Source organism: Scyliorhinus torazame, chromosome 6, assembly GCF_047496885.1.
Source record: "Scyliorhinus torazame isolate Kashiwa2021f chromosome 6, sScyTor2.1, whole genome shotgun sequence".
Classification (NCBI taxonomy): Eukaryota; Metazoa; Chordata; class Chondrichthyes; order Carcharhiniformes; family Scyliorhinidae; genus Scyliorhinus; species Scyliorhinus torazame.
Window position 1 is genome coordinate 50,977,099 of NC_092712.1, and position 14,806 is coordinate 50,991,904.

Here is a 14,806-nt window from a genome sequence, read left to right on the forward strand (position 1 = left end):
CCAATGGTGAACATTCCCCCGATTCCAATTGGCTTCAACTTTGCCCTGGCCCCTTGATGCCACACTCGGTCGAATGCTGCCTTGATGTCAAGGGCAGTCACTCTCACCTCACCTCTGGAGTTCAGCTCTATTGTTTGGGCCAATGTTGGAATGAGGTCTGGAATCCATTGGCCCTGGTGTCCGCAGGTCATTCCAGAGTCTCAGCCAGCAGGAACCTTGCAACTTGTACACTTGCTTCAATCATTAATCTTTCAGACAGAGTTCCATTCGCTCGGTTATAACTTGCTGGCTTGTAAAATGCATGCAACAGTATCAAAATCAATGCAGGCCTTGAAAGCTTACAATTGTTGCAATAAATCTTGGAGGATTCAAATCAAGGCCACACTGTTGGATCAGTGAGCATGTAAAACCGTAAGGAACATTAATCAAGGGGCACTTATCTCTTTCATCGTAATTCCTCATCCAGGAACTGGCGGGGAATTTACCATTCATGTTTAAGATGCCTAAACGTCAGATTTCTTGCTTAAAGGTGTTGCATCGCTTAACTTTTTCTCGATCGCAGAATCACTGAATAGTTACGCCACAGGAGGAGGCCATTTGGCCCATCATGTCAGCACCGATCTGCTGAAAGTTCATTGACCTGACCATTTAGCCTATCATGTGGAGAATGAATGCCGGAACAGAGCGGTTGGGCTGAATGGCTTCTCCAATTCACCTTCTGCTGTTTCCGATGTTGATTTCCAGGAGAAGTTAAATATACCAGGGTAAGGCACTGGAGGGCAGCAGAGAGCTGCCCGGCACTCCGATGGGTAAGGCAATCCATTCTGTCAGTGGGTTTCTTCCCGCTTTGACTGGGAGCCAGGTGTCATCACAACGATTCACGCTGCTTCAGCTCAAACTATTAAATGGTCGTTAACCTGGACATCAAACTGTAACGGCTTCCCGAACCATAAAAGTGTCACAATAGCCACGCAACCTCAAATTAAGGGCTAATAACTTGGAAGTCGCTTCAAGATGGCGTTGATGTGTCTCGTTCTGTCACACTCAAAATAATTATCCAGACCCTGAGGGGGTCAGATCAAACCTCTCAATCTTTCCAAACACAAAAAGCAGCAAAGTCATTCCCAATAATTTCGAGTTTAATGCCACGTTTTCCGGCGGTCTGTTTTAATACGACCAACTTAAAAACCAACTCCTGGAGATTAAAGAAATGAGGATTAAGCAGCACTTCATTAAAACTCTTGTCACACTGGAAATCAATAAGTCTTTGGAATTAACTTAAAGCTGTTCACAGAGGGACATTTAAAGCTGGTGATTTAACCCCAGGAAGGTGAAAGCCATGAAACATTTAGCACAGCTACGCAAATTTATTTTTAGGAACAGATAAAAGGGCCTCGGTCTCCACAAGCCAGAGCGTTTTGGGCAGCAGCAAAGCACTGGACACATAGAACATGACAGCGCAGTACAGGCCCTTCAGCCCTCGATGTTGCGCCGACCTGTGAAACCACTCTACCGTTTAGAACTCCTCTCCAACCCGGTCAAGTGACCGAAACCAGCCCAAGACATCACACTAACCAGAAGTATGTTATGTGTTACTCCACCCACCCAGTAGACCACAAAGGAGTCTGCACCGAGTTGTTAAAAGGAAATGAAATTTTATTACGATAACTATTATTTACAAGCACGAATGATCCCAGCCGGGCCTCTCCTGTCAGTACCGAAACTGGCCGACTTTATACAGAAGATAGCTATATGGCCGGGATTCTCCGAAATCCCAGCCAAGTGTTGACGCCGGCGTAACCACCGGAGTCGTGTACGGCGGCGGCAATGGGCCTCCTGGCCTGCCAGTCCTCCAGTTTTTAGGGAGCGAGCACGGCGCCGGAGTGATGTGCGCTGCTCCGAAAGGCAGCCCCCGCAGGTCCTGCACAGCCGCCGCAGGTCCGCGCAGCCCCCGCAGGTCCTGCACAGCCCCCGCAGGTCCTGCACAGCCGCCGCAGGTCCGCGCAGCCGCCGCAGGTCCTGCACAGCCCCCGCAGGTCCTGCACAGCCGCCGCAGGTCCTGCACAGCCCCCGCAGGTCCTGCACAGCCGCCGCAGGTCCGCGCAGCCCCCGCAGGTCCTGCACAGCCGCCGCAGGTCCGCGCAGCCCCCGCAGGTCCTGCACAGCCCCCGCAGGTCCTGCACAGCTGCCGCAGGTCCGCGCAGCCCCCGCAGGTCCTGCACAGCCCCCGCAGGTCCTGCACAGCCGCCGCAGGTCCTGCACAGCCCCCGCAGGTCCTGCACAGCCCCCGCAGGTCCTGCACAGCCCCCGCAGGTCCTGCACAGCCCCCGCAGGTCCTGCACAGCCCCCGCAGGTCCTGCACAGCCCCCGCAGGTCCTGCACAGCCGCCGCAGGTCCGCGCATGCGCGCCACGGCCGGTCGCTGGAGAATCGGCGGCCCGGCTTCGGAGCAGCGTGGCGGGAATCTCGGCCCCCCCGCCCCCGCCCCCACCCCCCCACCACCACCACCCCCCCCCCCCCCCCACCCACCCTCCCGGCGATTCTTCGACCCGGCGCGGGATTAGAGAATCCCGACCTACCTGTTTCAGGCTTCCCACCCCCTTTAATGGGGGAGCTCGTATTCGACGGGGCTCAGGGACGGTTTAGTCATTGCCACCTGGTCTGAAAGCTGTTTCCGGCAGCCTGCACTATGCACACTCATGGGCTTTTTCCGACGGTAGATGCAGGGGGCCGGTATCGTTGTGAGATTCGGGATGAACTTGCCATAATAGTGCACTAACTCTAAAAGCAATCGAAGCTCCGTGGCCCTTACAGGAGCGGAATGGCGTCCACTTCCTCTGCAACCGGGTGTAAGGTCTCACGGTCCACTCGATATTCCCGCCTCGGGTGACTGTCTGTGTGGAGCTGCACTTTCTTCCCGTGTCTGCGTGGGTTTCCTCCGGGTGCTCCAGTTTCCTCTCACAGTCCAAAGGTTAGGTGGATTGACCGTGCTAAATTGCCCCTTAGTGTCCAAAAGGTTAGGTGGGGTTACTGGGTTCCGGGGATACGGTGGAAGCCAGGGCTTAAGTAGGATGCTCGTTCCAAGGGCTGGCGCACTCGATGGGCCGAATGGCCTCCTTCTGCACTGTAAGTTCGATCTTGCTGTGATATTTTTAATCATCTTTATTGTCACAAGTAGGCTTACATGAACACTGCAATGAAGTTACTGTGAAAAGCCCCTAGTCGCCACATTCCGCCGCCTGTTCAGATACACAGAGGGAGAATTCAAAATGCCCAAATGACCTAACAGCAAGGCTTTCGGGACTCGTGGGAGGAAACCGGAGCACCCGGAGGAAACCCACACAGACACAGGGTGAACGTGCAGACTCCGCACAGACAGTGGTCCAAGCCGGGAATCGAACCTGGGACCCTGGCGCTGTGAAGCAATAGTGCTAACCACTGTGCGACAAGTATCACCTCTTCCACATGAAAAAAACACTTGGCTCTCCGTAGGTGGATGCCAGACTCCGAAAACGCCAGAGAATTTCTGCCAAGTTGTCCAGATGCTCCTGCTGGGTCGCCCCAGTGATCAGCACATCATCATCATCTAAATATACCGCTACACACGGTAACCCAAGCAGAATGGTCTCCATTACCCACTGGAATATGGCACAGGCCGGCGACATGCCGAAGGGCACCCAGCTGTACTCAAATTGGCCGCGGTGCATGTTGATCGTGATGAAACGGCGGGAGGCTGAGTCCAGCTCGACTTGCTAATATGCATGACTCGTATCAAGTTTAGTAATTGAGACTCCACCTGCTAATTTAGCATAAATGTCCACAATGTGGAGCATCGGATAACGGTCCAAACGCGAAGCCATATTTACCGCCACTTTATAATCCCCACATAACCGAACCGTCTTGTTCGGCTTCAACACTGGAACCACTGGCGCTGCTCAGTCTGCAAAGCGCAAGGGTTGGATGGTCCCCAATCCTTCAAGCAGGCTGAGCTCGGTCTCCACTTTTGCCAGCAATCCATAAGGGACCGGGTGGGTTCTGAAATATCTCAGCTGTGCACTCGATTTGACATGGATTCTGGCCACAACATCCTTAATCTTCCGCAATTCGGGCTGAAAGACTTGGGGGTACACTCCCAGTACTTTGCTCAGGCCCACTGATTCCATTTGGAAGATGTGTTGCCAATCAAAATGTAGGCGGCTCAACCAATCACGGTCTAACAGGCTAGGTCCATGCCCCTTTACTAAAATTAGCGGGAGGCGCACCGACTGCCGTTCATAAACGACCGGGGATATGGCGGTCCCCACAATGCCCAGCGGGTCACCTGTATGAGTGGCCAATCGGGCCTCAGTGTCCTTCAAATCCAAGTGTTGTACCCCTTTCTTCATGTGGTCGAAAGTTTGCCCTCCTACAACGGGCACTGCAGCGCCAGTATCAAGCTCCATATCCTGTAGATGCCCATTTACCTGCACTGCGATTTTAATGGGGGCGTCCCGAGACTCCACCACACAGTTGAGCTGCAGACAGTCTTCCTCAAGGTTCATCCAGGCGGGGTCATAAATATTAACTGATTGGTCGGAAGTACAACTAAGAATTCAGGAAAACCTTCTCAACGCAGAAGGTGGTTGTAATGTGGAACCTGGGAACACATGGAGCTGTTGAGGTGAATAGCATTGATATGTTCAAGGGGAAGTTGAGTCAGTGCGTGAGACTTCCCTGAGACAGCAGCAGGTGCCGAATGGCCTGCTTCTGAGCTGTAGATTCCATGTAATTCAATGTTAATGTTCTTTGTGCGATTCAGGAGAGAATCTTATTCACTTAACTGGGATTGGCTGTGAAGCATTATGAACAAAAATGATGACAGCTTATACATTGGGAGTTAACTTCAATTCTTGCCTTTTCCAGTCTGCTATCAATACAGACATGGTTGTAGAATAGATTAGTAATTATACCCCACGATGCTCAATGGTCTAATAGCACATGCAGGAGAAACTCAATGGATAGAATATTGTGGAGGGGCAAACAGGTCACCCTTGACCCGGAAATATGCCTGGTGGGGGCACATAAAATGCAGCCCTAAGTCTCTTTTGGTATGTGAGCTTATTGCCAGTTATGTGTATTAAAAAAAAAAGATCTGTCAGCTACCGATGTCAGGAGTCCACCGGAAGGAGTACATGCTTCCCGGTGCCAACTGCTTATTCTTGGCATTTGCGCAATATCCGGGCAAATGCTTCATGGAAAATAAATGTGTTTAATTCTTAAGTGAGTGCATGCAGAAAAATAAGGGGAAAAAAACAGCACTTGGTGAAGAAGCGAATCAGCCTAAACAGTTGTCGCACAAGTTAAATTCAGGATCAAAGGGCAGGCATAGAGAAGCTGCCGACCTTTTTATTCGTTCCAGGCTGATCTCATTAGATGGCAACAGAGATAGAAATTGCATTTGATGGAATTAAAATGTCATTATTGCAAGGAAGGTAAATGGCAAATGCTGATATTACGCAAACTGGTCCTGCAGTATCCCTGGTGAGAAAAAACAGAGCTAACGTCAATGGCTTCCCGCCAGTCTTGACGAAAGGTAAATAAAAAGGAAAGGTTAGCTGTGTTTTCTACCCACTCATGCTGCCAGACCTGCTGGCTATTTTCAGCAATTTCTGTTTTCATTTTGCATATTCCACATCTGCAGTATTTTGGTTTTGTATCATGGTGGTAAGGTTCTTAAATAATGTATTCTTTGCACACACCCGGCTAGCCCGATATTTATTGCTGATTCTTAATCGTCCTTGGGAATGTTCATTCCACCTTCTTGAACCGCTACAGTCCATCTGAGGGAGTTCCGGGACTTTGACCCAGCGACACTGAAGAAATGGGGATGTTTTTCTAAGTCAGGATGGTGTGTGGCTTGGAGGCGAACGTGCAGGGGGTGGTGTCCCCCATGCATCGACTGCCCTGGTTCTCCTCAGAGGTAGAGGTCATGGATTTTGGAACATTGGATTGGATTGCATTTGTTTGTTGTCACGTGTACCGAGGTACAGTGAAAGGTATTGTTCTGCGTGTAGTTCAGACAGTTCATTCCATACATGAAAAGAAACTACATAGGGCAAACATAACTATACAATGTAAATACATAGACACAGGCTGAAGCATCCAGGTAATGCTATTCAGTATAGAGGATGTGTGAAGAGATCAGATCAGTACGTAAGAAGGTCGTTTAGGAGTCTGGTAACAGCGGGTAAGGAGCTGTTTTTGAGTCTGTTAGGGCGTGTTCTCAGACTTTTGTATCTCCTGCCCGATGGAAGAAGTTGGAAGCGTGAATAAGCCAGATGGGAAGGGTCTTTGATTATGCTGCCCGCTTTCCCAAGGCAACGGCGATGTAGACAGAGTCAGAGGATGGGAGGTGGGTTGGTGTGATAGACTGGACTGTATTTACGACTTTCTGTAGTTTCTTACGGTCTTGGGCCGAGCAGTTGTCATACCAGGCTGTGATGCAGTCAGATAGGATGCTTTCTATGGTGTATCTGTAAAAATTGGTAAGAGTCAATGTGGACATGCCGAATTTCCTTAGTTTCCTGAGAAAGCACTGTTGCGCTTTCTTGGTGGTAGCGTCGACGTGGGGTGGACCAGGACAGATTATTGGGGATGTGCACACCTGGGAAGCTGTCAACCATCTCCACCTCGGCCCCGTTGGTGCAGACAGGTGTGTGTACGATAAGGCCCGTCAAGCCTGTCCCACCATTCAATAAGATCACGGCTGATCGGATTGTGGCCTGAACTCTACTTTCCTGTCTGCCCCCATATCCCTCAACTCCTTTATAGATCAAAAATCTGTCTAACTCAGCTTTGAATAATGCCAAATAGGCCAAGGAAGGGTGAGGATGATGTCTCATGTAGCTGAAAAGCCACGTGGAAAAAAACAGTTGAAGCTAGCCCAAACCCCGTGAACGAATGTATCCTCAAAGGTACAGGACAGGCCAGAAACCCAGGGAGGTCAGACCCCAGGGGGAGAATTCGACAAGGGATGGAGTCCGTGCTCCTGCTGGGCCTTGCTGTCTGAAACTTGAATTTCACTTTTAGAAGATGGGTGCCTGAAAGTGTTTTGTTATGTTTTGTTATGCTCTTGACGTAACATAAGCTGCTTCCTTGATGTGCACTCTGACAAAGGAAGGTTCAGACTTGGAGATAGCTTGAACACATTTATTAAACTATTAACAATTCTCCTACTTGAATTTGACTTTCCTGTTAATCCTGCTATAGATACTCAGACTAACTAACCAGTCTGCTACAATCCACGTGGTGGGTGTGATGTGTTTCAATCAACCCTGTCTGTACTCACTAAGTGTCTCCACTGGAAAGAGGAAGAGCATGTGTGCTCTGTCCTTTTATATGGGTAACCCCTTGTGGTAGTGTCACCTCTGGGTGTGTTGTGACTGCCCATTAGTCGTGTCCTATCTTACTGACCTATTGGTTGAATGTCTGTGTGTCATGATGTCTCTGGTGCTTCCTCTAGTGTTTATTTAGTTCCAGTGTATTTACATTAACCCCTTGTGTATTTACAGTGATGCATATCGCCACATCCCCCCTTTTTTCGTGTTACATATTTTCTGTACAGTGTTAAAGAAAATTGAACAAAAACAGGTAGATAAGTGATGCTATGTACTATGATGACTGTGATGACTGTATGATAGTATACAAGACCAAATAATAGTTGCAATGACTTTTAGGATAACACAATACAAAATAAAAGTCATGAGTCCAAAGTTCATGAATTTATATGGTCTGGTATAGAAGTGTCAATGGTGACATTGTCATTCCCTTGTGAGCGCCGTCAGTGTCCTGGTGTTTGGTCATCAGGAGGTGTTCAAGTGGTCAAATCACTTCATTGACTGATTTGGAGTCTGGTTCTTTTTTTTTCCCGATGCTTATGGTAGCAATCCTTGATGGCATCTGTCCGGAAAGCCAGGTTGCCTGTTGGTAGTGCAGCAAACGTGAATTGGTAAGATGCATCGTCCTGCCATGGTATGTCATTGTACTGAGCTGAGCAGGAACAGTGTCCCTCATTTGCAGAGTTGTACCATGTCGTACCATTCGTAGTTCCATTGTTGTTGTCTTTGTCGTGCTTGTTGTTGACGTTGTTGCCTCTGGTATGCTTCTTGTTATTGTCTTTGATGTGGTTTTCACAGGTTGTGTTGTTGTGTTGGTTGGATTTGTTGTCGTGTGTGCTGCGCTCAAGGACCACACTCTGTGGATAATAAGAGTCCTTCACACAGTTACTCGTGTCAGCGTCCTTTGTGGCATCTGCTGTTTCCTTGAGCGTGCCGTCACCGAGTTCGCGGCGCTCCCCCCCTGGAGTCATTTCATTCAGGACTGCATTTGTTTGTGGGGAGGCTCGAGCGGATGAGGTGTTAATTAACATGGTGTCACCGGAGTCACCAGTAGTCTCACTGTGATTGTCTTCTTTAACCTGTTTTAAGAGTCGCTCCCTCTCCTCCTGTGGCGATCCCATACTCTTACCCTCTGCAACCACATGACTGCGGTGAGTTTCCAGCTCATGCAGCGTTTCATACAGCACCACAGCTTCTTGCTTCACCTGGGAATGTGCTATCTCAGCCCCCAGGGTTTCCTTCTTCGTGTTTAATATATCCAGCTCTTGCTGTCGAGCATCCAACTCCTGCAACAAGCGTTCATTAATTGCTTTCATTTTTATATATCTGGCTTGTTTGTCTTCTGCCATGTTTTTTATGATGGTATCTGCCGCTTGCTTTTCTCGTTCACTTGAACTGGGTAACTGTCAGTCTTCTTCTGGTGGCTCAAATAATGTGGGTGGACTGTCATGGTTGCTTTGTTGTTCACGTGAGTGTGGTACAGTCATAGTCTTCTTGCTGTTCACTTGAGGTTGCTAAACCTTCATGGTCTTGTTCATGCAAGGACTGCGCTCTGGAGTCTTGCGTTCCTTCCACCGTGGAGTCTGTCCACGAGCTCACTGTGGAGGCTTGTGTCACTCCCTCTGTGGAGTCTTGTAACGTTCCCTGTGTGGAATCGTGCATTGGTCTCGCTGTGGAGACTGTCATCACTTCTTGTTCATGCAAGGACTGCGCTCTGGAGTCTTGCGCTGCTTCTATCGTGGAGTCTGTACACAAGCTCGCTGTGGAGGCTTGTGTCACTGGAGTCACTTTCTGTGTGGAGACGTGCAGTTGTCTCACTGTGGAGTCTTTCATCGCTTTCTGTGTGGAGGCTGAGACCCTTCGTGGTGCGTGGACCACTCTCTGTGTAGAGTCGGGGACTCTTCGCGGTGCGTGGACCACTCTCTGTGTGGCAGCAGGCCGGTCTCTGTGGGCTTGTACCGCTCTCTGTCTCTTGGCTTAATCCTGCACTCACGAGTTGGGATGTCATATATGCTGGGCTGAGGATTCCCCAATCCGAAGAACTTGTCGTCGGAGTATTCAATGTACAACACTTCTAGTTGCGGTTCGGATTTGGTCCTGGGGTAGCCATCACCCAAGATGAAATCTTCGTCTGAGTCATTGTCTACAAAAACATATCATCTTCTAGGGCGGTGCTAACTGCTTGTTGCAGGGTTCTGCGGAGGTTACTTTCAGCTACTGGTCGAATTTCAGGCATTGTGCTGTCGTTCCAGGTAAAAGAATCTTGTTTTGAGGCTTTAAAATTTTTGTTTCTTATTTTGGGACATTTCTCCTTTAAGTGGGCGTGGGCCGGGGCCTCTGACGCCACAAAGCTTGTGACGTAGAGCGTAGGAAGCGATTGCACATGCGCAGATCTTGGGGCCTTATTTGCAACTGCGCATGTGCGTCACCTTTTCTATGATGGCAGCAAATCAAAACTTCCGTTTTCTGCAGGCCTACCTTCGCCTGGTGGTCAGGATTGGCGCCTCTTTTACCGTTTGTTCTTTTATCTTCCTTGCAAAATTCTTGGAACTTGTCTAGGACTGCCTGGAAGTTCCTCTTGTTTTGCCCCTTTGAGTATTTGAAGGTCTGGAAGATTTCAGCTGTTCTTGGACCCGCGATGGTAAGTAGGAGCTTTATTTTCTCAGCATCAACCATGCCATCTAGGTCGAACGCTATCAGGTAGATCTCAAATCTCTGCCTGAACGCACACCAGTTTGCACTGAGATTGCCGTGGTACCTGAGCTGTTGTGGAACCGGAATTTCGAACATCATGCCTGGGCGCTGCTGCTGGTTGTCACGAATTTGTTGAATTAAGCTACAGGGATTCAACAGGTCACTCCTTCGTACCATGTTTTGTTATGCTCTTGACGTAGCATAAGCTGCTTCCTTGATGTACACTCTGACAAAGGAAGGTTCAGACTTGGAGATAGCTTTAACACATTTATTAAACTATTAACAATTCTCCTACTTGGATTCGACTCTCCTGTTAATCCTGCTATAGCTACTCAGACTAACTAACCAGTCTGCTACAATCCACGTGGTGGGTGTGATGTGTTTCAATCAACCCTGTCTGTACTCACTAAGTGTCTCCACTGGAAAGAGGAAGAGCATGTGTGCTCTGTCCTTTTATATGGGTAGCCCCCTTGTGGTAGTGTCATCTCTGGGTGTGTTGTGACTGCCCATTTGTCGTGTCCTATCTTACTGACCTATTGGTTGAATGTCTGTGTGTCATGATGTCTCTGGTGCACCCTCTAGTGTTGATTTAGTTCTAGTGTATTTACATTAACCCCTTGTGTATTTACAGTGATGCATATCACCACAGAAAGGTCCCCAAACAGATACTCCATTGACGATGAAACTACCTTGACCCGATTTAAATTAAAAGAAGCCTGTGCTACTGTTGTGAGAAAGTGAACAGAGAGGAAGGTTTTGTGCAGAAAAAAACAGAGGGACCAGAGAGGCACAAGCTGATCAATGTTTTATGAGGCAGCTTCATAAATGTGTTCATAACGATTTAATCTATTCAATATTTGCATCTTAAAGCTATTTGCAACTGTGCTTGGAATATGACCAGTGAAATCACGGATAGACAATAGGCTAGTTTAAAAATGCCTCAATCACCATTTCCTGGAACAATTTGCTTTCTATAATGATGTATTGACATGCAAATCCCGTCATCTCTCCAGTGGTTACCTTTGCAATTAGTCATAAATAAAACCAACAGTGATGGAAAGTAGCAGCCAGATGATTTTTTAGTCCTCTCACCATTTCTGTCTTGGCTCTTAATAACTTTGACAGGAACTATTGACTGTCAGCATCAATGACTCCGGCAGAATGCTTCCATGCAGAATTACTGAGTAAATCCTGATATTTCTCCTGGTAATAAATCCAAATAATCCTTACTGAGGACAGAAAAGTCCTTGAATCAATATACTCGGTGCTCATCTAATATAAAAACATAAAGCTTCTGTTTAATAATGAAATAGACAAACTCAGTAACAGAAACTAGGCGCGAGTGATCAAGGGGTCTTGACATCGACATATGACAAAGAACATACAGTGCAGAAGGAGGCCATTCGACCCGTCGAGTCTGCACCGACCCACTTAAGCTCTCACTTCCACCCTATCCCCGTAACCCAATCACCCCTCCTAACCTTTTTGGACACTGAGGGCAATTTATCTTGGCCAATCCACCTAACCTGCACGTCTTTGGACTGTGGGAGGAAACTGGAGCACCCGGAGGGAACCCACGCAGACACGGGGAAAACGTGCAGTCTCCGCACAGACAGGGAATCGAACCATGGACCCTGGCGCTGTGAAGCCACAGTGCTAACCACTATGCTTCCGTGCTGCCTGTAAAGGATGTGAGGCATCCCACCTCTGCTGGAGGAAAAATTGGAAAGCAATGATCCAATTGTTCGAATTAATCTTTAAAAATAGAAATGTTCTGGAAAAACAGATATCTTCAAAGATAATAATGATGAGGAGAAATGGCCGTGATGATATTTTGAAAGAAAATTGCCCTGATTTGCTAATGTTAAGCTAGAAATGGCTCTTCGTTTTGAGAAGTCCAGATGAATTAATTAGCTTCCTTTCAGAACAACAAAAGAGGCACATCTAAGGATAACAACGAAGTGAGCTTAAGTGCTGAGCAACGGGTCCATTACAAAAATTAAATAAATTGTTTCTCTGAGTCAACCATCTTCCCCTTCTCATCCCCTCCCTCAATACAATCTTGGTCTGAGTTGAATTGAGAGGTGGGATTTCTAGGCCTGATGGATTCGGGGCAGTAGTGCCACGCACATGGTCCCGTTGCCGCCATTGTTGCATCCTCCTCTATTTTCCCGCCATTCTTGGAAGAGGCGATATGAGGGTGAATTTAAAGGAAGAAAAATGGATTTGCATTTATGTAGTGACTTCAACAACCTCAGGACTCAAAGCACTTTACAGCCAATGAAGTATTTTTAAAGCGAGATCACTGTTGTAGTGTAGGAAATGTGGCACCCAAATTATGCACAGCAAGCTCCATCAAACTTAAACAGTTAAACCACAATCTATGGCAGAACCGTGAAGCCATTGCTTCTAGCATAAGACAATCACAGGGGTAATAATGTATGTTATTTTGTGTGGAGAATTCCTTCTTGGTCAAATAAAGGAGAGCTTGGATGCAGGGCGACATAGTGGCGCAGTTGTTAGCACGGCTGCCCTAGAGCGCTGAGGTCCCAGGTTCAATCCCGGCCCTGGGTCACTGTCCGTGTGGAGTTTGCTCATTCTCCCCGTGTGTGCGTGGGTCTCACCCCACAATCCAAAAGATGTGCAGAGTAAGTGGATTGGCCATGCTAAATTGCCCCTTAATTGGGAAAATAAACAATTGGGTACTCTAAATTTTTGCTTTAAATGAGCTTGGATTCCAGCACTCTGACTGTTCCTGTCTCCCACCCAACCAAAAGGTCCCCCCCCCCCCCCCAAGAGCCAGAGGAAAAACTCTTTACCCAAGTGGTGGTGACGGTCTGGAATGCACAGCCTGGGAGGGTGGCTGAGGCGGGATGCCTCACGTCCTTTAAAAAAATGTACTTGGCATGCCATAACATTCAAGGCTATGGGCCAAGTGCTGGAAAATGGGCTTAGGTGGGCAGGCCAGGGCCTTTCATGCATTGGTGCAGACTCAATGGGAAGAAAGGCCTCTACTGCGCTGTAGTATTCTGTGATTCTGTGATGTGCCTTTGAGGCAAGTGACTGAAGGTTTTCTACCATTCGGCAGTAATACTACTGATTCAGTATTAATAAATTATACAATATGTTAATAATACAGTCAAATAAAAAAAATTAAAAAAATTAAAAATAATACAGTCAAATAGTTGATTGATCAGTAACATTTCAACAATAGTATTTCAGCTCAAATTCATCAATTGGGGGTACAGTTGGGTTAGTTTGAATCATTCTGATAGTTGGTCCCCTGCGTTTAGCGAATAGTTTTTTGATGCACTTAGCACATTGGTATGTTATGTAAATGATGAATACAGCTTCACAGGAGAATAGGATTATTCTTATTGTGGACATTCCAGTGTGTCCAAGCCACCCGCAAATTTTATCCCAGAGAGAGATAAATTGGGGTGGATCAAGTTTTTTGATTTCTTTTGGGATATATAATGCCAAATCTTTAACTTCTTTAGAGTTATCGGGACTGAAAGTGCAACATCTGCACCAATCAGGGCGCAGGTGCCACCTTTTTCAGCTAGCACATAGTCAAGTGCCATTCGATTTTGTCATACCACGGTTCGAATTGCTTGCATTTCGTCAGAAATTTTATCTAGGGCAGTGGCGGTGTAATCGGCTACGTTTTGTATGATGGTTGTTATTTTATTCAATTCATTCTCCATCCTCATTTCCCAATAGAAAGGAATCATTCTAGCATAAATTGCATCTCTTAAGGTAATGGAACGTTTATTTCTTCGAGCAGACGCTTCTGAAACATGAGGGAGATTAGTCACATGACGAATGGCCTGTACAATGTATCCTAAATAGCAAGATCCTGACCAGGATCCTGGGAGCCAGGGATATGTTTATTATCACAAATAAAATAAGTTCCATCATAAGCAAAATATAAGTAAATATATTCTAAGAACCATCGGTCTTCGAATGTTTTATTATTTTTGAGGTTAGGTATGTATGCCTGTTATCCTTGAGGACCGCAGAACTCTTTGAAATGAAATGAAATGAAAATCGCTTCTTGTCACAAGTAGGCTTCAATGAAGTTACTGTGAAAAGCGGTCGTTTGTACATTTATAAGCTGTGTTAACATCTACATAATTAGTACAAACACTATTACCCATTTGTATCCCTTTAGGGATGAGGCAAATTGATCCTTTTTGTTTAATATTAGTGGGGAGATTAAGATGTTGAGGTTTTTTGTCAAGGTTATATTTAATTTGGTGCCATCCTGAAAAGGTACTTAGTGGATAGCCTGCAGATTTCCATAAGTTAATAGATTTTTGTATGTGAACCTGGTACCTTCCTTTCCCACATGAATATGCTCCAAAATGGAAGGGCCGACTGTCTTCCGGGCCTCCTCTGATTATTCCCGAAGCTTCCGTCGTCGTCTGGGCCTCCTCCGAAGATCGTATCAGTACTCCTCCCCTCCTGCCCGACTACAAGTTGAAGGATTTCTACCACTCGGTTACCAACAGCACTTTGCGATTACTGGAACTCAGTAGAAATTTAAGTTAAAACTTCTCAGGTGCCAATAGGAATTGTATTATTTGTCTTCTATTGATTACAATTTGAAAGTCATTTTAAAAGGCAATTCGTAGACAATTTGAAGCTTTCAAAGAATCACAGACATTATCTCCTTGCTTAGGCAAACAGCTCGACAATAACTTTTAAAAGTCAAAGTCTGGAAAATGAAATATG

General features: G+C 46.9%; 1 protein-coding gene across 1 annotated transcript; it reads right to left on the reverse strand.

The window, feature by feature from the left end:
- Nucleotides 1-7,173: 7,173 nt before the first annotated feature.
- LOC140425703 (uncharacterized) lies at nucleotides 7,174-14,593 on the reverse strand. The gene is made up of 3 exons (XM_072510191.1): nucleotides 14,408-14,593; nucleotides 11,162-11,341; nucleotides 7,174-10,295 (listed from the first exon to the last, which is right to left on the reverse strand). Exon 3 carries the CDS (start codon nucleotides 8,722-8,724, stop codon nucleotides 7,870-7,872), a length of 855 nt encoding a protein of 284 aa, XP_072366292.1. The 5' UTR covers nucleotides 8,725-10,295; nucleotides 11,162-11,341; nucleotides 14,408-14,593; the 3' UTR covers nucleotides 7,174-7,869.
- Between the last annotated feature and the right edge of the window lie 213 nt (nucleotides 14,594-14,806).